Source organism: Panulirus ornatus, chromosome 58, assembly GCF_036320965.1.
Source record: "Panulirus ornatus isolate Po-2019 chromosome 58, ASM3632096v1, whole genome shotgun sequence".
In the NCBI taxonomy this organism is placed as follows: Eukaryota; Metazoa; Arthropoda; class Malacostraca; order Decapoda; family Palinuridae; genus Panulirus; species Panulirus ornatus.
Window position 1 is genome coordinate 634,255 of NC_092281.1, and position 22,931 is coordinate 657,185.

At 41.0% G+C, this 22,931-nt stretch overlaps 1 protein-coding gene across 1 annotated transcript in view; it reads left to right on the forward strand.

Moving 5' to 3' along the window:
* Positions 1-19,055, forward strand: part of Surf4 (Surfeit locus protein 4) — a 29,996-nt gene extending 10,941 nt beyond the window's left edge. The window contains exons 5-6 of the mRNA XM_071695441.1: positions 7,599-7,850; positions 17,005-19,055. Coding sequence (XP_071551542.1) covers positions 7,599-7,850; positions 17,005-17,091 — 339 coding nt within the window. The 3' untranslated portion in view covers positions 17,092-19,055. The remainder of the gene's footprint in view (positions 1-7,598; positions 7,851-17,004) is intronic.
* The last annotated feature ends 3,876 nt before the right edge of the window (positions 19,056-22,931 follow it).

Below are 22,931 nucleotides of genomic sequence, written 5' to 3' on the forward strand. Positions count from 1 at the left end.
TCCTTTCACCCTCCTGCATGTTCAGGCCCCGATCACACAAAATCTTTTTCACTCCATCTTTCCACCTCCAATTTGGTCTCCCTCTTCTCCTCGTTCCCTCCACCTCCGACACATATATCCTCTTGGTCAATCTTTCCTCACTCATTCTCTCCATGTGCCCAAACCACTTCAAAACACCCTCCTCTGCTCTCTCAACCACGCTCTTTTTATTTCCACACATTCTCTCTACCCTTACGTTACTCACTCGATCAAACCACCTCACACCACACATTGTCCTCAAACATCTCATTTCCAGCACATCCATCCTCCTGCGCACAACTCTATCCATAGCCCACGCCTCGCAACCATACAACATTGTTGGAACCACTATTCCTTCAAACATACCCATTTTTGCTTTCCGAGATAATGTTCTCGACTTCCACACATTCTTCAAGGCCCCCAGAATTTTCGCCCCCTCCCCCACCCTATGATCCACTTCCGCTTCCATGGTTCCATCCGCTGCCAGATCCACTCCCAGATATCTAAAACACTTCACTTCCTCCAGTTTTTCTCCATATATATATATATATATATATATATATATATATATATATATATATATATATATATATATATATATTTTTCTTTTCTTTCAAACTGTTCGCCATTTCCCGCATTAGCGAGGTAGCGTTAAGAACAGAGGACTGGGCCTTTGAGGGAATACCCTCACCTGGCCCAATTCTCTGTTCCTTCTTTTGGAAAATTAAAAAAAAAACGAGAGGGGAGGATTTCCAGCCCCCCGCTCCCTCCCCTTTTAGTCGCCTTTTACGACACGCAGGGAATACGTGGGAAGTATTCTTTGTCCCCTATCCCCAGGGATAATATATATATATATAGATATATATATATATATATATATATATATATATATATATATATTTATTTATTTATTTATTTTGCTTTGTCGCTGTCTCCCGCGTTAGCGAGTAAGCGCAAGGAAACAGACGAAAGAATGGCCCAACCCACCCCCATACACATGTATATACATACACGTCCACACATGCAAATATACATACCTATACATCTCAATGTATACATATATATACACACACAGACATATACATATATACACATGCACATAATTCATACTGTCTGTCTTTATTTATTTCCATTGCCACCTCGCCACACATGTAATAACAACCCCCTCCCACCTCATGTGTGTGAGGTAGCGCTAGGAAAAGACAACAAAGGCCACATTCGTTCACACTCAGTTCTAGCTGTCATGTAATAATGCACCGAAACCACAGCTCCCTTTCCACATCCAGGCCCCACAGAACTTTCCATGGTTTACCCCAGACGCTTCACATGCCCTGGTTCAATCCATTGACAGCACGTTGACCCCGGTATACCACATCGTTCCAATTCACTCTATTCCTTGCACGCCTTTCACCCTCCTGCATGTTCAGGCCCCGATCACTCAAAATCCTTTTCACTCCATCTTTCCACCACCAATTTGGTCTCCCACTTCTCCTCGTTCCCTCCACCTCTGACACATATATCCTCTTGGTCAATCTTTCCTCACTCATTCTCTCTATGTGACCAAACCATTTCAAAACACCCTCTTCTGCTCTCTCAACCACACTTTTTAATCCCACACATCTCTCTTACCCTTACATTACTTACTCGATCAAACCACCTCACACCACATATTGTCCTTAAACATCTCATTTCCAGCACATCCACCCTCCTGCGCACAACTCTATCCATAGCCCACGCCTCGCAACCATACAACATTGTTGGAACCACTATTCCTTCAAACATACCCATTTTTGCTTTCTGAGATAATGTTCTCGACTTCCAAACATTCTTCAAGGCTCCTAGAATTTTTGCCCCCTCCCCCACTCTATGATTCACTTCCGCTTCCATGGTTCCATCCGCTGCCAAATCCACTCCCAGATATCTAAAACACTTTACTTCCTCCAGTTTTTCTCCATTCAAACTTACCTCCCAATTGACTTGACCCTCAACCTTACTGTACCTAATAACCTTGCTCTTATTCACATTTACTCTTAACTTTCTTCTTTCACACACTTTACCAACTCAGTCACCAGCTTCTGCAGTTTCTCACATGAATCAGCCACCAGCGCTGTATCATCAGCGAACAACAACTGACTCACTTCCCAAGCTCTCTCATCCCCAACAGACTTCATACTTGCCCCTCTTTCCAAAACTCTTGCATTTACCTCCCTAACAACCCCATCCATAAACAAATTAAACAACCATGGAGACATCACACACCCCTGCCGCAAACCTACATTCACTGAGAACCAATCACTTTCCTCTCTTCCTACACGTACACATGCCTTACATCCTCGATAAAAACTTTTCACTGCTTCTAACAACTTGCCTCCCACACCATATATTCTTAATACCTTCCACAGAGCATCTCTATCAACTCTATCATATGCCTTCTCCAGATCCATAAATGCTACATACAAATCCATTTGCTTTTCTAAGTATTTCTCACATACATTCTTCAAAGCAAACACCTGATCCACACATCCTCTACCACTTCTGAAACCACACTGCTCTTCCCCAATCTGATGCTCTGTACATGCCTTCACCCTCTCAATCAGTACCCTCCCATATAATTTACCAGGAATACTCAACAAACTTATACCTCTGTAATTTGAGCACTCACTCTTATCCCCTTTGCCTTTGTACAATGGCACTATGCACGCATTCCGCCAATCCTCAGGCACCTCACCATGAGTCATACATACATTAAATAACCTTACCAACCAGTCAACAATAGTCACCCCCTTTTTTAATAAATTCCACTGCAATACTATCCCTGGGGATAGGGGAGAAAGAATACTTCCCACGTATTCCCTGCGTGTCGTAGAAGGCGACTAAAAGGGGAGGGAGCGGGTGGCTGGAAATCCTCCCCTTTCTTGTTTTTTTTAATTTTCCAAAAGAAGGAACAGAGAAGGGGGTCAGGTGAGGATATTCCCTCTAAGGCCCAGTTCTCTGTTCTTAATGCTACCTCGCTAACGCGGGAAATGGCAAATAGTATAAAAAAAAAAATATATATATATATATATATATATATATATATATATATATATATATCTTTTTCTTTCTTTCAAACTATTCGCCATTTCCCGCATTAGCGAGGTAGCGTTAAGAACAGAGGACTGGGCCTTTGAGGGAATACCCTCACCTGGCCCAATTCTCTGTTCCTTCTTTTGGAAAAAAAAAAAAAAAACGAGAGGGGAGGATTTCCAGCCCCCCGCTCCCTCCCCTTTTAGTCGCCTTCTACGACACGCAGGGAATACATGGGAAGTATTCTTAATCCCCTATCCCCAGGGATATATATATATATATATATATATATATATATATATATATATATATATATATATATATATATATATAAAGGTGAGTAATGTGGCAGTTGAGGGAATAATTGGTATACATGGGGTGTTCAGTGTTGTAAATGGAAATGGTGAAGAGCTTGTAGATTTATGTGCTGAAAAAGGACTGATGATTGGGAATACCTGGTTTAAAAAGCGAGATATACATAAGTATACTTATGTAAGTAGGAGAGATGGACAGAGAGCGTTATTGGATTACGTGATAATTGACAGGCGTGCGAAAGAGAGACTTTTGGATGTTAATGTGCTGAGAGGTGCAACTGGAGGGATGTCTGATCATTATCTTGTGGAGGCTAAGGTGAAGATTTGTATGGGTTTTCAGAAAAGAAGAGTGAATGTTGGGGTGAAGAGGGTGGTGAGAGTAAGTGAGCTTGGGAAGGAGACCTGTGTGAGAAAGTACCAGGAGAGACTGAGTACAGAATGGAAAAAGGTGAGAACAATGGAAGTAAGGGGAGTGGGGGAGGAATGGGATGTATTTAGGGAATCAGTGATGGATTGCGCAAAAGATGCTTGTGGCATGAGAAGAGTGGGAGGTGGGTTGATTAGAAAGGGTAGTGAGTGGTGGGATGAAGAAGTAAGAGTATTAGTGAAAGAGAAGAGAGAGGCATTTGAACGATTTTTGCAGGGAAAAAATGCAATTGAGTTGGAGATGTATAAAAGAAAGAGACAGGAGGTCAAGAGAAAGGTGCAGGAGGTGAAAAAAAGGGCAAATGAGAGTTGGGGTGAGAGACTATCGTTAAATTTTAGGGAGAATAAAAAGATGTTCTGGAAGGAGGTAAATAAAGTGCGTAAGACAAGGGAGCAAATGGGAACTTCAGTGAAGGGCGCAAATGGGGAGGTGATAACAAGTAGTGGTGATGTGAGAAGGAGATGGAGTGAGTATTTTGAAGGTTTGTTGAATGTGTTTGATGATAGAGTGGCAGATATAGGGTGTTTTGGTCGAGGTGGTGTGCAAAGTGAGAGGGTTAGGGAAAATGATTTGGTAAACAGAGAAGAGGTAGTGAAAGCCTTGCGGAAGATGAAAGCCGGCAAGGCAGAAGGTTTGGATGGTATTGCAGTGGAATTTATTAAAAAAGGGGGTGACTGTATTGTTGACTGGTTGGTAAGGTTATTTAATGTATGTATGACTCATGGTGAGGTGCCTGAGGATTGGCGGAATGTGTGCATAGTGCCATTGTACAAAGGCAAAGGGGATAAGAGTGAGTGCTCAAATTACAGAGGTATAAGTTTGTTGAGTATTCCTGGTAAATTATATGGGAGGGTATTGATTGAGAGGGTGAAGGCATGTACAGAGCATCAGATTGGGGAAGAGCAGTGTGGTTTCAGAAGTGGTAGAGGATGTGTGGATCAGGTGTTTGCTTTGAAGAATGTATTTGAGAAATACTTAGAAAAGCAAATGGATTTGTATGTAGCATTTATGGATCTGGAGAAGGCATATGATAGAGTTGATAGAGATGCTCTGTGGAAGGTATTAAGAATATATGGTGTGGGAGGAAAGTTGTTAGAAGCAGTGAAAAGTTTTTATCGAGGATGTAAGGCATGTGTACGTGTAGGAAGAGAGGAAAGTGATTGTTTCTCAGTGAATGTAGGTTTGCGGCAGGGGTGTGTGATGTCTCCATGGTTGTTTAATTTGTTTATGGATGTTATGGTTGTTAGGGAGGTAAATTCAAGAGTTTTGGAAAGAGGGGCAAGTATGAAGTCTGTTGGGGATGAGAGAGCTTGGGAAGTGAGTCAGTTGTTGTTCGCTGATGATACAGCGCTGGTGGCTGATTCATGTGAGAAACTGCTGAAGCTGGTGACTGAGTTTGGTAAAGTGTGTGGAAGAAGAAAGTTAAGAGTAAATGTGAATAAGAGCAAGGTTATTAGGTACAGTAGGGTTGAGGGTCAAGTCAATTGGGAGGTGAGTTTGAATGGAGAAAAACTGGAGGAAGTGAAGTGTTTTAGATATCTGGGAGTGGATCTGGCAGTGGATGGAACCATGGAAGCGGAAGTGGATCATAGGGTGGGGGAGGGGGCGAAAATTCTGGGGGCCTTGAAGAATGTGTGGAAGTCGAGAACATTATCTCTGAAAGCAAAAATGGGTATGTTTGAAGGAATAGTGGTTCCAACAATGTTGTATGGTTGCGAGGCGTGGGCTATGGATAGAGTTGTGCGCAGGAGGATGGATGTGCTGGAAATGAGATGTTTGAGGACAATGTGTGGTGTGAGGTGGTTTGATCGAGTGAGTAACGTAAGGGTAAGAGAGATGTGTGGAAATAAAAAGAGCGTGGTTGAGAGAGCAGAAGAGGGTGTTTTGAAGTGGTTTGGGCACATGGAGAGAATGAGTGAGGAAAGATTGACCAAGAGGATATATGTGTCGGAGGTGGAGGGAACGAGGAGAAGAGGGAGACCAAATTGGAGGTGGAAGGATGGAGTGAAAAAGATTTTGTGTGATCGGGGCCTGAACATGCAGGAGGGTGAAAGGAGGGCAAGGAATAGAGTGAATTGGAGCGATGTGGTATACCGGGGTTGACGTGCTGCCAGTGGATTGAATCAAGGCATGTGAAGCGTTTGGGGTAAACCATGGAAAGCTGTGTAGGTATGTATATTTGCGTGTGTGGACGTATGTATATACATGTGTATGGGGGGGGGGGTTGGGCCATTTCTTTCGTCTGTTTCCTTGCGCTACCTCGCAAACGCGGGAGACAGTGACAAAGTATAATAAAAAAAAAAATATATATATATATATATATATATATATATATATATGGTAGAGGATGTGTGGATCAGGTGTTTGCTTTGAAGAATGTATGTGAGAAATACTTAGAAAAGCAAATGGATTTGTATGTAGCATTTATGGATCTGGAGAAGGCATATGATAGAGTTGATAGAGATGCTCTGTGGAAGGTATTAAGAATATATGGTGTGGGAGGAAAGTTGTTAGAAGCAGTGAAAAGTTTTTATCGAGGATGTAAGGCATGTGTACGTGTAGGAAGAGAGGAAAGTGATTGGTTCTCAGTGAATGTAGGTTTGCGGCAGGGGTGTGTGATGTCTCCATGGTTGTTTAATTTGTTTATGGATGGGGTTGTTAGGGAGGTAAATGCAAGAGTTTTGGAAAGAGGGGCAAGTATGAAGTCTGTTGGGGTGGATTGAATCAAGGCATGTGTAGCGTCTGGGGTAAACCATGGAAAGCTGTGTAGGTATGTATATTTGCGTGTGTGGACGTATGTATATACATGTGTATGGGGGGGGGTTGGGCCATTTCTTTCGTCTGTTTCCTTGCGCTACCTCGCAAACGCGGAAGACAGCGACAAAGTATAAAAAAAAAAAAAAAAAAAAAAAATATATATATATATATATATGCATTCATAGACATATACATATATACACATGTACATAATTCATACTTGCTGCCTTTATTTGGAGTTAGATATACTAGTTTTAAAAGGCAACTAAATATTAGGTTTAAGAACTTTGAGACTAAATTTTCATTTGGCAAGTGTGTAGTCTACTGAGGTATACGCAATTGAAATGGGTACAAAGCGATAAAAGAGAATGTAGGAAGTTGAAGTTTGTTTCTTAGAGACATTGGTAAAGGTAGGAAATATATGGTGATCACTGTGCATTGCACTGGTAATAGAGTATTATCAAGAAAGTTAAGAAAAATAAGGTTGAGTATAGCATTAACAACAGAGAGAATAATTACGGAAGCAATGATTAAAGGAACTTGTTACAGTTAGGAGAATGTTCATGGGTACAAAAGGTATGGTTTGAGGAAGTTTGATTGTCATGTTAACCTTGATGGATGTCTAAGACACGGCTACCTGTTAGTACCTTTGGGTCTGGAGTTTTACTGTTGTAGTGCTGTCTTTCCTAAGCTTTCTTTCTTCAGGGGTCTATGAAGGATGAGTCATCAAAAAACAAGGGTCCATGCCAGGGTAATGCCTGGTAGATCTTTAATGATGTTAACTTTTCATATCTATTATGTATACAGGAAACTTAGTTTTTAGAAAATGTTGTCTTCCTCTTCTGCCAGAAAGAAAGAATATTAAAGATATGATAAGATACTCCATTTGTAGAACAAGAAAAGTTATAATTCCTGCAAATAATTCTTTATCATGAAAATGCTTAATATTGCATACAAAAATGTAGAGATTTTGCCATCTTGATTTATATGCAGGAAACTGGGCATGGTTGATGTAGATTGATAGATATAGAAATAATGCCATTACTTTTAGCTCATTGAATATCGTATTAAATACCATTTTATTCCAGGTATTCCAGATAGTAATTGGAGGTCTTCTGATGGCCCTCGTAGCTGTGGGATACAAGACGAAATTAAGTGCATTCCTACTGGTGTTGTGGCTTAATGTCTTCAATGTTTACGTCAATGCCTGGTGGTCCATCCCTGCTTACAAACCTATGAGAGATTTCCTCAAATATGATTTCTTCCAGGTTGGTCATTCTTTGTTTTTTACAGTTTTTTTTATAGCGAGACAGATTCTGCTAAATAGGATAAAGTGGAGTGCATAAAATATATTGAAAAAAAGGTAAGATGTCAGATTTGAAGGTCAAGGATTCTGAATAAGGAGAGTGATGAAGCAGGATTATGATAAGTGATATTCACGGAAAAATTATTTCATAAATTCACATTTCCCACGTAAGCAAGTTAGTGCGAGGAACAGACATTTTAGCCTTAGAGGGCTGTAGTTCCTATTTATGCTCTTTGTTTTGGAAGTTTTCTTCTTTGTTTCGTCATCTTTTTCCTAAGATTTTGTACAGCTTAGTAACTTTATTAGTCTTTCAGATGCCTCAGGAAATTTGTGAAATACAGCTGATTGTCTTTTTGGACCAGCTTCATGCATGTGAAGCATCTGGGGTAAACCATGGAAAGTTTTGTGGGGCCTGGATGTGGAAAGGGAGCTGTGGTTTCATTGCATGACAGCTAGAGAATGAGTGTGAACAAATGTGGCCTTTGTTGTCTTTCCTAGCGCTACCTCGCACGCATGTGGGGGGAGGGGGTTGTCATTTCATGTGTGGCGGGGTGGCGACGGGAATGAATAAAGGCAGAAAGTATGAATTATGTACATGTGTATATATGTATATGTCTGTGTATGTATGAATTAAAAACCAGTATTGAAACTACTTATAATACAAGAAATAAAGAGTACAAAATAACAGAAGCACATTAATCAGGCACAAATCATTTACGTTAACACCGAACATGAGTTCAGTATTCCAGGTAAGATTTCAAACCAGGAGATTTCTTTCCTTTATGACCATTTGACTCTAGCATCATGATTCAAGATACACTTATTCGTTGGACACTTCTGTGACAAAATACAATACTCTATGACACTTGGACCTAAATGACAGAAGCAGCGCAACACTGTAGAGTTTCGTATGGCGCCACTTAACAAAGTGATTGTAGGCTACAGGTTTGAGACGGGTAACCCACTTACCTTCTGGGCCTGCGGGATAGATAGGAATCGTGGCCCAGCTGGCATCAGAGGTTTTATTGAAGGGAGGAGTGAGCCAGGAGCGGCCTGCCCTGCCCTGCTGCTCTAGTCTCGGGTGGGATTGGAGGAGGGTGACCCATAGTGCCAATCTTGATTGGCTAGAGGCGTAAGGTATGGCTGTGATTGGAGGAGGCTCATAGTGCCACTCCTAGTTGGCTGCATTCCTAAGGTCCAGCTGTGACTGAAGAAGAGTGGCTCATAGTGTCACTCCTGGTTGGCTGGAGGGTGTTAGGTCCGGCCCTCATCTTGCCTAAGGCCCAACCTCCTCTTGTCCTGACAGTAATGATGATATACAGGAAGCCATATTTCCTAGCTGACCTCCTATCTTGACCTCAGTTGTCTGGTGCCTTGGAAAGGGGGAGAAATGACAGGTCCAAGTGTTGTGGGTAACTGGATTGATGGCCTGGCATGACCCCTGCTCTTGACCTTGGCTGTCTGGCGCTCGGGTATGGGAAAGACAACTGGTCCAAGTGTTGAGGGTAACTGAATTGATGACCTGTCTAGGGAGTGAAACCCAAGCCAAGATAACGGAGGCCCTGGCCCCCTTCTCTACCATTCTACAACATAAAGCATCACTTACACCATAAACACACAAACTCTAGCTGTCATGTGTAATGCATCGAAACCACAGCTCCCTTTCTGCATTCAGGCCCCACAAAACTTTCCATGGTTTACCCCAGATCCTTCACATGCCCTGTTTCAATCCATTGACAAGACACTGACCCTGGTATACCACATCATTCCAATTCACTCTATTCCTTGCATGCCTTTCACCCTCCTGTATGTTTAGGCCCTGATCACTCAAAATCTTTTTCCCTCCATCCTTCCACCTCCAGTTTGGTCTCCCACTTCTCTAAGTTCCCTCCATCTCTAACACATATATCCTCTTTGTCAATCTTTACTCACTCATTCTCTCCATGTGACCAAACCATTTCAATGCACCCTCTTCTGCTCTCTCAACCACACTTATTACCACACTTATTACCACACATCTCTCTTACCCTTTCATTACTTACTCAATCAACCCACCCACATACACATGTATATGCATAGACGCCCACACATGCACATATACGTGCATATACATTTCAACGTATACATATATACACCTATGAGTCCACTGGGAAAATGAAACACATTAAGTTCCCAAGTGCACTTTCGTGTAATAATCACATCATCAGTGATTGTCCAGTACAGACAACGAGTGTATCATAAACTTATCATGTGGACAAGAAGGGGAATTGTGTACCAATTATATCAGCAGTAAAGCTATCCAATTTGTATAGAACTTCACAAATATTAAGGCATGAGAAGAAAGATCATGAGAGGCAAGTGTTGTAGGAGCAGCTGAGTGAGTTTTGATGCACAAGAATGGGTTATAGTGATGGGTGATTTGAATGCAAAGGTGAGTAATGTGGCAGTAAAGGGAATAATTGGTGTACATGGGGTGTTCAGTGTTGTAAATGGAAATGGTGAAGAGCTTGTAAATTTTTGTGCTGAAAAGGGACTGGTGATTGGGAATACCTGGTTTAGAAAGAGAGTTATACATAAGTATATCTTTGGGGATAGGGGAGAAAGAATACTTCCCACATATTCCTTGCGTGTTGTAGAAGGCGGCTAAAAGGGGAGGGAGCGGGTGGCTGGAAACCCTCCCCTCTCGTTTTTTTTTAATTTTCCAAGAGAAAGAACAGAGAAGGGAGCCAGGTGAGGATATTCCCTCAGAGGCCCAGTCCTCTGTTCTTAACGCTACCTTGCTAATGCGGGAAATGGCGAATAGTATGAAGGAAGGAAAGGAAGGATGTAAATAGGAGAGATGGCCAGAGAGCATTATTGGATTGCGTATTAATTGATAGGCGCATGAAATAGAGACTTTTGGATGTTAATGTGCTAAGAGGTGCAAATGGAGGGATGTCTGATCATTATCTTGTGGAGGCAGAGGTGGAGATTTGTAGAGTTTTTCAGAAAAGAAGAGAAAATGTTGGGGTGAAGAGAGTGGTGAGAGTAAGTGAGCTTGGGAAGGAGACTTTTGTGGGAAGTACCAGGAGAGACTGAGTGCGGAATGGAAAAAGATGAGAGCAAAGGACGTAAGGGAAGTGGGAGAGGAATGGGATGTATTTAGGAAAGCAGTGATGGCTTGCGCAAAAGATGCTTGTGGCATGAGAAGCGTGGAAGGTGGGCAATTTAGAAAGGGTAGTGAGTGGTTAGATGAAGAAGTAAGATTATTAGTGAAAGAGAAGCGAGAGGCATTTGGATGAATTTTGCAGGGAAATAGTGGAAATGACTGGGAGAACATAAAAGAATGAGGCAGGAGGTCAAGAGAAAGGTGCAAGAGATGAAAAAGAGGGCAAATGAGAGTTGGGGTGAGAGAGCATCATTAAATTTTAGGGAGACTAAAAAGAGTTTTGGAAGGAGTTGAATAAAGTGTGTAAGACAAGAGAATGAATGGGAACATCAGTGAAGGGGGCTAATGGATAGGTAATAACAAGTAGTGGTGATGTGAGAAGATGGAGTGAGTATTTTTAAGGTTTGTTGAATGTGTTAGATGATAGAGTGGCAGATATAGGGTGTTTTGGTTAAGGTGGTGTGCGAAATGAGAGGGGTCAGGGAGAATAATTTGGTAAGCAGAGAAGAGGTAGTGAAAGCTTTGCGGAAGATGCAAGCTGGAAAGGTGGCGGGTTTGGATGGTGTTGCAGTGGAATTTATTAGAAAAGGGGATGACTGTGTTGTTGACTGGTTGGTGAGGATATTCAATATATGTATGGCTCATGGTGAAGTGCCTGAGGATTGGTGAAATGCATGCATAGTGCCATTGTACAAAGGCAAAGGGGATAAAGTTGAGTGTTCAAATTACAGAGGTTTAAGTCTGTTGAGTATTCCTGGGAAATTATTTTTTTTTTTTTTTTTTATACTTTGTCGCTGTCTCCCGCGTTTGCGAGGTAGCGCAAGGAAACAGACGAAAGAAATGGCCCAACCCCCCCCCCCCATACACATGTATATACATACGTCCACACACACAAATATACATACCTACACAGCTTTCCATGGTTTACCCCAGACGCTTCACATGCCTTGATTCAATCCACTGACAGCACGTCAACCCCGGTATACCACATCGCTCCAATTCACTCTATTCCTTGCCCTCCTTTCACCCTCCTGCATGCTCAGGCCCCGATCACACAAAATCTTTTTCACTCCATCTTTCCACCTCCAATTTGGTCTCCCTCTTCTCCTCGTTCCCTCCACCTCCGACACATATATCCTCTTGGTCAATCTTTCCTCACTCATTCTCTCCATGTGCCCAAACCACTTCAAAACACCCTCTTCTGCTCTCTCAACCACGCTCTTTTTATTTCCACACATCTCTCTTACCCTTACGTTACTCACTCGATCAAACCACCTCACACCACACATTGTCCTCATACATCTCATTTCCAGCACATCCATCCTCCTACGCACAACTCTATCCATAGCCCACGCCTCGCAACCATACAACATTGTTGGAACCACTATTCCTTCAAACATACCCATTTTTGCTTTCCGAGATAATGTTCTCGACTTCCACACATTCTTCAAGGTCCCCAGAATTTTCGCCCCCTCCCCCACCCTATGATCCACTTCCGCTTCCATGGTTCCATCCGCTGCCAGATCCACTCCCAGATATCTAAAACACTTCACTTCCTCCAGTTTTTCTCCATTCAAACTCACCTCCCAATTGACTTGACCCTCAACCCTACTGTACCTAATAACCTTGCTCTTATTCACATTTACTCTTAACTTTCTTCTTCCACACACTTTACCAAACTCAGTCACCAGCTTCTGCAGTTTCTCACATGAATCAGCCACCAGCGCTGTATCATCAGCGAACAACAACTGACTCACTTCCCAAGCTCTCTCATCCCCAACAGACTTCATACTTGCCCCTCTTTCCAAAACTCTTGCATTTACCTCCCTAACAACCCCATCCATAAACAAATTAAACAACCATGGAGACATCACACACCCCTGCCGCAAACCTACATTCACTGAGAACCAATCACTTTCCTCTCTTCCTACACGTACACATGCCTTACATCCTCGATAAAAACTTTTCACTGCTTCTAACAACTTTCCTCCCACACCATATATTCTTAATACCTTCCACAGAGCATCTTTATCAACTCTATCATATGCCTTCTCCAGATCCATAAATGCTACATACAGATCCATTTGCTTTTCTAAGTATTTCTCACATACATTCTTCAAAGCAAACACCTGATCCACACATCCTCTACCACTTCTGAAACCACACTGCTCTTCCCCAATCTGATGCTCTGTACATGCCTTCACCCTCTCAATCAATACCCTCCCATATAATTTACCAGGAATACTCAACAAACTTATACCTCTGTAATTTGAGCACTCACTCTTATCCCCTTTGCCTTTGTACAATGGCACTATGCACGCATTCCGCCAATCCTCAGGCACCTCACCATGAGTCATACATACATTAAATAACCTTACCAACCAGTCAACAATACAGTCACCCCCTTTTTTAATAAATTCCACTGCAATACCATCCAAACCTGCTGCCTTGCTGGCTTTCATCTTCCGCAAAGCTTTCACTACCTCTTCTCTGTTTACCAAATCATTTTCCCTAACCCTCTCACTTTGCACACCACCTCGACCAAAACACCCTATATCTGCCACTCTATCATCAAACACATTCAACAAACCTTCAAAATACTCACTCCATCTCCTTCTCACATCACCACTACTTGTTATCACCTCCCCATTTGCGCCCTTCACTGAAGTTCCCATTTGCTCCCTTGTCTTACGCACTTTATTTACCTCCTTCCAGAACATCTTTTTATTCTCCCTAAAATTTAATGATACTCTCTCACCCCAACTCTCATTTGCCCTTTTTTTCACCTCTTGCACCTTTCTCTTGACCTCCTGTCTCTTTCTTTTATACATCTCCCACTCAATTGCATTTTTTCCCTGCAAAAATCGTCCAAATGCCTCTCTCTTCTCTTTCACTAATACTCTTACTTCTTCATCCCACCACTCACTACCCTTCCTAATCAACCCACCTCCCACTCTTCTCATGCCACAAGCATCTTTTGCGCAATCCATCACTGATTCCCTAAATACATCCCATTCCTCCCCCACTCCCCTTGCTTCCATTGTTCTCACCTTTTTCCATTCTGTACTCAGTCTCTCCAGGTACTTCCTCACACAGGTCTCCTTCTCAAGCTCACTTACTCTCACCACCCTCTTCACCCCAACATTCACTCTTCTTTTCTGAAAACCCATACAAATCTTCACCTTAGCCTCCACAAGATAATGATCAGACATCCCTCCAGTTGCACCTCTCAGCACATTAACATCCAAAAGTCTCTCTTTCGCACGCCTGTCAATTAACACGTAATCCAATAACGCTCTCTGGCCATCTCTCCTACTTACATAAGTATACTTATGTATATCTCGCTTTTTAAACCAGGTATTCCCAATCATCAGTCCTTTTTCAGCACATAAATCTACAAGCTCTTCACCATTTCCATTTACAACACTGAACACCCCATGTATACCAATTATTCCCTTGACTGCCAACTGGGAAATTATATTGGAGGATATTGATTGAGAGGATGAAAGCATGTACAGAGCATCAGATTGGGGTGGAGCAGTGTGGTGTCAGAAGTGGTAGAGGATGTGTGGATCAGGTGTTTAATTAAGAATGTATGTGAGAAATACTTAGAAAAACAAGTGGATTTGTATGTAGCATTTATGGATCTGGAGAAGGCATATGATAAGATTTGATAGAGATGCTCTGTAGAAGGTATGAAGAGTATATGGTGTGGGAGGCAAGTTGCTTGAAGCAGTGAAAAGTTTGAGGACAATATGTGGTGTGAGGTGGTTTGATTGAGTAAGTAATGTAAGGGTAAGAGAGATGTGTGGTAATAAAAAGTGTGTGGTTGAGAGAGCAGAAGAGGGTGTTTTGAAATGGTTTGGTCATATGGAGAGAATTAGTGAGGAAAGATTGACCAAGAGGATATATGTGTCAGAGGTGGAGGGAACGAGGAGAAGTGGGAGACCCAATTGGAGGTGGAAAGATGGAGTGAAAAAGATTTTGAGTGATTGGGGCCTGAACATGCAGGAGGATGAAAGGCGTGCAAGGAATAGAGTGAATTGGAACGATGTGGTATACTGGGGTCGACTGGCTGTTAATGGATTGAACCAGGGCATGTGAAGCGTCTGGGGTAAACCATGGAAAGTTCTGTTGGGCCTGGATGTGGAAAGGGGGCTGTGGTTTCAGTGCATTATTACATGACAGCTAGAGACTGAGTGTGAACGAATGTGGCCTTTGTTGTCTTTTCCTAGCGCTACCCTGCACACATGAGGGGGAAGGGTGTTGTTATTCCATGTGTGGCGGGGTGGCGATGGGAATGAATAAGGGCAGACAGTATGAATTATGTACATGGGTATATATGTATATGTCTGTGTGGGTATATATATGTATACATTGAGATGTATAGGTATGTATATTTGAGGGTGTGGACATATATGTATATACATGTGTATGTGGGTGGGTTGGGCCATTTTTTCGTCTGTTTCCTTGCACTACCTCGCTAACACGGGAGACAGCGACAAAGCAAAAGAAAAAAAAGAAAAAATATATTTTGTGTGTGTGTATGTGAGTGGATGGGCCATCCTTCATCTGTTTCCTGGCGCTACCTTGCTGATGCAGGAAACTGATCTAGTATAATAATAAAAAAAATTATTATTATACAACCCCAGGACCTCCTGTCCAGGAGCTGCTGCCACTCTAAGGCTGCAATACAATCAGAAGCAGGGACAGGATGGATTCCTTTGAAGCAAGAAGGTCATTGATAAGACTGTAATTTCTTTTGTCAACTGATGATGATATAGCCTCACCAAAGGTGACCTTTTGTTTGATTTAAACTCAAGCATGTGGTGTCTACAACAACCCCATAGCTAACATTTTAATGTTGGATGTTCCTTGATAGAAGTGAGATAAGATTATGGTGGGAGATAAGATTAATTCTATCTTAAGGGGAGAGAAATAGTTTATGAAATGAGAGAGGGTCCACAGTTAAAAAAGATCAACTGTGCGGTAGTAGTAGTGGTTATGATGGTTAGGAACTTGGGTTGATTGTTTTGATTATGTGTACCAGGCTGATAAGTTGGGAAAAGATGGCATTGACTTCATGAGGACCATCTCTTGTAGAGCCATACCATTCCTTTGGGGGACTGTGCATGTGAAGAGAGCAACATTCTTTTGGCAGGAGATAAAGTAGTTGGATAGCTGTACATAGTTAAAGGAATTAGAAAGTGCATGAAGCATAAAAGCAAGTTAATATTGAAAGTAATTGATTTTAAGTTGAACGGCTTTGAAGGTAGGAGAGTCAAGATCTTTGAGATGAGCTGCAAGTGATCTTATACCACTGTAGGCACAAGCAGTCTTTGGAGAAGAAACAAAATGTCAAAGATTTTTGATAGGGATTTGAAAAGAAAGATGAAAGGTAACCTTGGACTGTTTGATCTCGGAAAGCAGAAAATGATCAAGTGAATATGCAGACAGATGGTATTCAGCAGAGGCAGGGCTGGCTATAAGACTGTCAGTGTTACAGAAATTATTAGAGAAAAAGCCAGTTTAAGAAGTAGTGTCTATGTAGGTGAGAAGGGCTCCAGTTGTATGAATTCGTTAGGGAGCCCTGGGAATAGTTTGTCTGCCCCTCATTCATTGGTGTCATTTTGATTTGTTGACAGAGGGGACAGATGTACTTTCTTGGGTGAATATATGAAAAGTTTGGAGATTTTAGAGACAAGAATTATTATTGTGAGTTATGTGCTGTTAAGGTTGTGTTTGAGAATGGGAGGAAGTGTGTTATTAACAATGCCAGCAGTCCATGAGCAGGTAGGGCAAAGAGCCAGCCTACTAAGTAGCAGGTGGTGGTTTTTCTGTTAGTTTTTCCTGATGTTGCATATGTATCTAACAAGTAAGTTAATGGTTTTGTTACTTTGTACATATGTGTGAAATTTTAAAATGATGTAAATCAACAAATTTACCAAATATGTCCCTTTTATTTCAGACTCTATCTGTAATTGGTGGTTTGCTGATGCTCATTTCCCTAGGTCCTGGAGGTGTGAGCATGGATGAGCACAAGAAACAGTGGTAAACACCTTACCTAACCTTCCCCCTCACCATATTTTATTGTTTTAGTGCTGAAGCCACAATGTTTTTTTAGTTAAGGTAATAACGTATGAAATTTAGTAGTGTTAATTCATTTGTTAAAATTTTCTATTGTTGAATATAAAAATGTGTAAATACTGTTAAGTGAGACCTTTTTGTGTAATAGAACTTTCATATTTATCTATGTTTTAAAATATATAATTGTGCTTCAGTTTTATATAATTTTTCTTCCCCATGGGATGGTCAGGCGCTTCACTTTTTAACATTGATATCAATATTATAAATATTTTTTGTAAGAATTGTTGAAATGGCTGTTAATTCCTACACTGTGTTCACAAGAAATAGACTGTTGTCATTCTGGGAATCGATTCCTCAGTTGTCAGAGGGTGTCCCTTTCATGTCTTCATTTGTATTTATATATGAACTTTGTCTTGACTCGCTGAACTCTGTTTTGGGCTCCATGCTGTTAAAAATCTTTCCTTAAAGTAGAATTATAAGGATTGGATGCCAAACTCCCTATTTGGTGCACCTGCTGCTCAAAATAGGAAAGACATTTCAGTTTCATTGAATGTGTTTAACCCCTTATGCTCGACCCTGTATACCAGTGCAGTAGAGAGGATGGAAACAAAGACCTGGTTATCATCCTTCAAAGTCTGCATGTTTGCCATTTGTCCTTTGTTGATTTAAGTCTTGAGGAAAGCATTCCTGATTGTGGACTTGTCTGTTTATGACAGGTAAGGTAGACCAGTTGGCCACAGAAGTTACTCCACAGTGACTTAAATTGATTGTGGCCAGTTAGTAAGCATTTTATGTAGGCTTGGATGTTGTTATACACCACAACAAAAGGTTTAGTCTTTTGACTCGGTGGGTGGGCAATGAATTCTCCTCCCCTACTCTCTCTCTTGCACACATCAATTGAAAAGTGTTTCTGTATTTTTCATATATACAGTCAGTGTGGTGCAAATGCCAGACTACATCTGTGGCAGTATGTGCTTGTTAATGGAAAGAAAATGTGTTCAATTTAAAGGATGTACTGGGTGAGTGCTGACAGTATGCACTTTAATGTAAATGTTTCAAAATGTACATTTATATCTCCTCACGACTGGTAATTATTTATTTGTTTTATGACTTAGATGAAAGAACTTAATATTATATATGAATTCTCATAAGTTATTTGTAAAACTCTTTTGATATTTTTTTGTAACTGGAACAAGAGAAGTAAACGAATTGTAAGTTCATAATGTATGATTATTATGCTGCAATAGTGTTTCACGTGTACCATTATGTCGAGCTAGGGAGGTTAAAGTGAAAACTTGCTTGTTCCTTAGTTTCAGCTGTAATTTATCCTCTTTAGCTTTTGCAGGTTTATCAGGTTTGTGGTTAACTTTGATTAACTTTGAGAACATACTATGAAGATTCCAACCTCCGTCTAGTGAAGTTAGAATAAGATCATGCAGCATGGGTCATGTGTATGTGATACTGGATTTTTATTTTTATTTATTTTTTTTTGAAATTTCTTTATATGTGTAATGCCCACGGTTCCATTATTTTTAGAAGGGGTAAGGAAATTCCCCAAGCACAACAGATCTTTGGTCCATTTCTTGCCCCTTCCAATAATTTTTTATTGGCCTTGCTTTTTTCTTTTTTTTGTGTAACTTCAAATCTTAATTGCACATAGGATATCTCTCCTGTGTCTTATAATAGAATTAAATAGGATAAACTTTTAAATAAACCCAGAGGCATAGTTTTGTAGAAAAAGCTTGAAACGTAAAAAAAAATGTGGTAACTTTTTAAGGTTCCACGAGTCCTTAAAATCTTTCAAGCCCTTTTAACACCTTGAAAGAGTTTTATATTTATCTCAGATTTTATTGAGCAAATATTCAACCTATGCTGTTAACGAAAAAGGTCTGTAACTTTTGTTAAGTGGCTCTCAATAAAGGTTCTTCTTAACTGTGTATTTTGAGTATTCAGCCCCATGCAGAACCTTCTTTCTCTTCATTTCTTCATATTGGGGAGCAAATTCCTGGATATGGGAAAAACCTATATATAGGCTGCTATGTGGGAAAGGTTGGTTTTTCATTTGATAATTTGGGAAAGTTTTTTCATTTGATATTTATATTATAGAAGTAAGGTTATTTGATTTAGCAGTGAAAATAGTCAGGTTACTGAGTGTGAGTCTGAATGGAAGGAACTTCGAGGAAGTGGGGTGTTTCAGATACCTGGGAGTGGATATGGCAGTGATCGGAACCATGAGAGCTGACATGAGCCATAGGGTCCCCGAGGGGGCAAAGGTCTTGGACGCGACAAAGAGTGAGTGGTAAAAGAGGCCACTGTCTTAAAGGTCTGAGATGGGTATGTTGAAGGTACGGTAATCCCAGTGGTGCTGAATGGATGTGTGGCTTGGGTTAACGAGAGATGTGTTGAGAGTATCAGCAAGCTTAAGGAAGAATAAGAAAATGTTTAAAGAGGTCAACAGTGGGAGAGAAAAAAGACAAATGAGTATCAGCAAGGACAGCAGATTGGGAAAAGTCAACAGGCAGGTATATGATACCTCCTTTATACCACATTGCTCAATTTACTCATTCCATGCACACCTTTCACTCCTGTATGCGTAGGTTCCTCAAGTACTCAATATTTTTCACTCCAGAATTCCATGTCCAATTAGGTCTCCTCATACTCCTTGTACCCTTCATTCAGCATACATCGTCAATGCCAACCTTTCCTCACTCATTCTATCTCATCTGTACTCTTATTACCACAACTTTCTCTTAATCAATCAACCCTCCATGTACAAGATGTTGTCCTCGGTCATTTCATTTTCACCACATCTACCCCCCTCTGTACATCCTTATCTATATCCCATGTCTTGCATCCATACAACATTGTTGGGACCACTATACTTTCAAACATGTCCATTTTTGCTTTGCCAGGTAATGACCCCTCTTACCACATTCTTCAGTGCTCCAAAAACCCTTGCTTCCCCTCACCTGCTCTATGACTTGCCTCCGCTTCCATACATTTATTCCTAATTCTGCTCCTATGTATCTATAAAGCTTCACTTTCACCAGTTTTTTTCCATGCAACCTCACACCCCAACTACTCTGACTCTGCCTTGGTAAACCTAATAACGTAGATTTTATTCACATTTACTCTCAACTTTCTCAAAAAACCAGACAACAACATCTACAGTTTTTAACAACAAAATGCCACTAGTGGTGTGTCATCGGCAAACAATGACTGACAATTTTCTCTGGCTCCATCATCTCTGACAGACAGCATACTAGCCCCTTTCTCCAAGACCTTTGCATTTACCTCCCTTGCCAACCCATCCATAAACACCTGTTGCAGACCCAAATTCACTTGGAACCTCTCCTCCTCTCAGCTAAGTTTTGTGGGGCCTGGATGTGGAGAGAGAGCTGTGGTTTCGGTGCTTTATGCATGACAGCTAGAGACTGAGTGTGAATGAATGTGGCCTTTGTTGTCTTTTCCTAGTGCTACCTTGCACGCATGCGGGGGGAGGGGGGTTGCCATTTCATGTGTGGCGGGGTGGCGATGGAATGGATGAAAGCAGCACATATGAATATGTACATGTGTATATAGGCATATGTCTGTGTATGTATATGTATGTATACAATGAAATGTATAGGTATGTATATGTGTGTGTGTATATACATGTGTATGTGGGTGGGTTGAGCCATTCTTTCGTTTGTTCCCTTGCGTTACCTCGCTAACGTGGGAGACAGCGACAAAGTATAATAATAATAATAATAATAATAATAATAATAATAATAATAATTATATATAAATATATATTTGCCATCTCCCGCGTTAGCGAGGTAAGCGTTAAGAACAGAGGACTGAGCTGTGGAGAAAATCCTCACTTGACTCCCTTCTCTGATCCCTCTTTTGGGAAATTAAAAAATGGGAGGGAAGGATTTCCAGTCCCACACTCCCTTCCCTTTTAGTCGCTTTCCATGACATTTAGGGAATACGTGGGAAGTATTCTTTTCTTGGCGCTAACTCGCTAGAGGGGGATGGGACGCTGTTTCCTGTGTGGCGGGCTGGCATTGGGAATGGATGAATGCAGCAAGTATATGTACATATGTATATATGTCTGTGTATGTATATGTATGTATACATTGAAATGTATGTGTATGTATATGTGCGTGTATGGGTGTTTATGTATACCTATGTGTATATGAGTGGTTGGGCCATTCTTCGTCTGTTTCTTGAGCTAACTCGCTGACGCGGGAAGCAGATTAAAGTCAGATATAAACTTCGCCTCTTTCCCATCCCCTGGCACTGTACATTTCCCCAGCGAAAGACTGAGCAATATTTCATGTGGTTTGTTGAGCATATCTGGACAATTCTTAGGCACATACGGAGAAAATTCAACTGGTCCGAGAGACGTAGGTTAAGACCCTTGAGTATTGTTAGTGTCTTCCAGATATTTCAGTGTCTTCCAAGAACTCTCCATTTCATCTCACTGTTATCGGGTATATAGAATATTCCACTGTGAAAGCACGTCTGAGCTTGTCGTTTGTGTCCGTGTATATCATTATATTACCTGCAACGGCTTTTCCCTAGTCCCTTAGCCTAATAATTATCAGCTGGTCTTTAACTGTAAGTTTACCTCAGAAGTTTGTAAAAAAAGCTTTGGATTGCTCCCTGTCTCGTCCAACGTACTATTGTCAAAGCATTTTTATCCTTTCCTATTCTGATGTTAGATTTTTACTTATACCTTTCAAATGTCGTCTGTATCTACCTCACAGAACCGCTAAACTCCTCTGCTGTTCGACTTCTCGTATTGATTCACACCTCCAGTTTACTTCCAGTTTTAACCTTGGTTTCTGAAATGGAGGCTAAAGTTACTAATGATCCTACTTCTCCCTTGTAAAAGTGAGAGTCCCCCACCACAATGCCCTGGTTTCTGGCAACGACCTTCATTTCCCAATTAATGTTGTCACTGAAACTTTAGACTTTTATGATTTGACGATTTTATCCCCTTGTGGAGTCAGTTTTCATCGCTGATCTTTTTACACCCACATTTACTCCACAATGAGACTCTTGTATTACATAATCAGTATTTTACACTTTGTGTATCATACATAATTACCTTTCTTTATGAGAAAGGTCTACAGCCGTGGGGCCCCATCTCTTGACCTATCTTTATGGGGAAGCTCCAGTCATGGGACCCCATCTCTTGAACTCTCTTGACCTATCTTTATGGGGAAGCTCCAGTCATGGGACCCCATCTCTTGAACTCTCTTGACCAACATGCAACTTGTAAAACTTTTGTATGTTGTCCACATTCCCTGTATCATACTTCACTGTATTCCATTGACTTGTTACTATTAGACTGCAGAAATTCTTGAGATCTATTCTGACAAGTTTTTAGCGTAGTCTCATGTATGGCGTCTGGTTTTTACCCTTCACTTTCTTGAAGACCGAGTCTCTGTCATCGTTATTAAGTTCGTTTAAAGATTAACGGTTGTGGTAAGGCCACCCCTCATTCTTGTCTGTTCCATGGTGAGCAAACTTAAGGTCTCTAGCATTTCCCTGTAACTCAGATCTGTATTCCGTACTGTCTTTGTTCCCCACTTCTGGACCTTTTGTGTTTGTTCTTTGTCTTCTTTAAGTGTGACGATCAAACTCTGAGAAGCATAAACTGGGTTTGGCCTTAAGTAGGATAGAAACAACTTGCTGGATATTTATTCATATACTTGAATGCTGTTCTAATATATGTTAGCAGAGTGGGGTGATGTCATTCTCAAAGCTCTCACACACAGATTCCTGCAGCTTATATCATGTTAGATAATAATCATA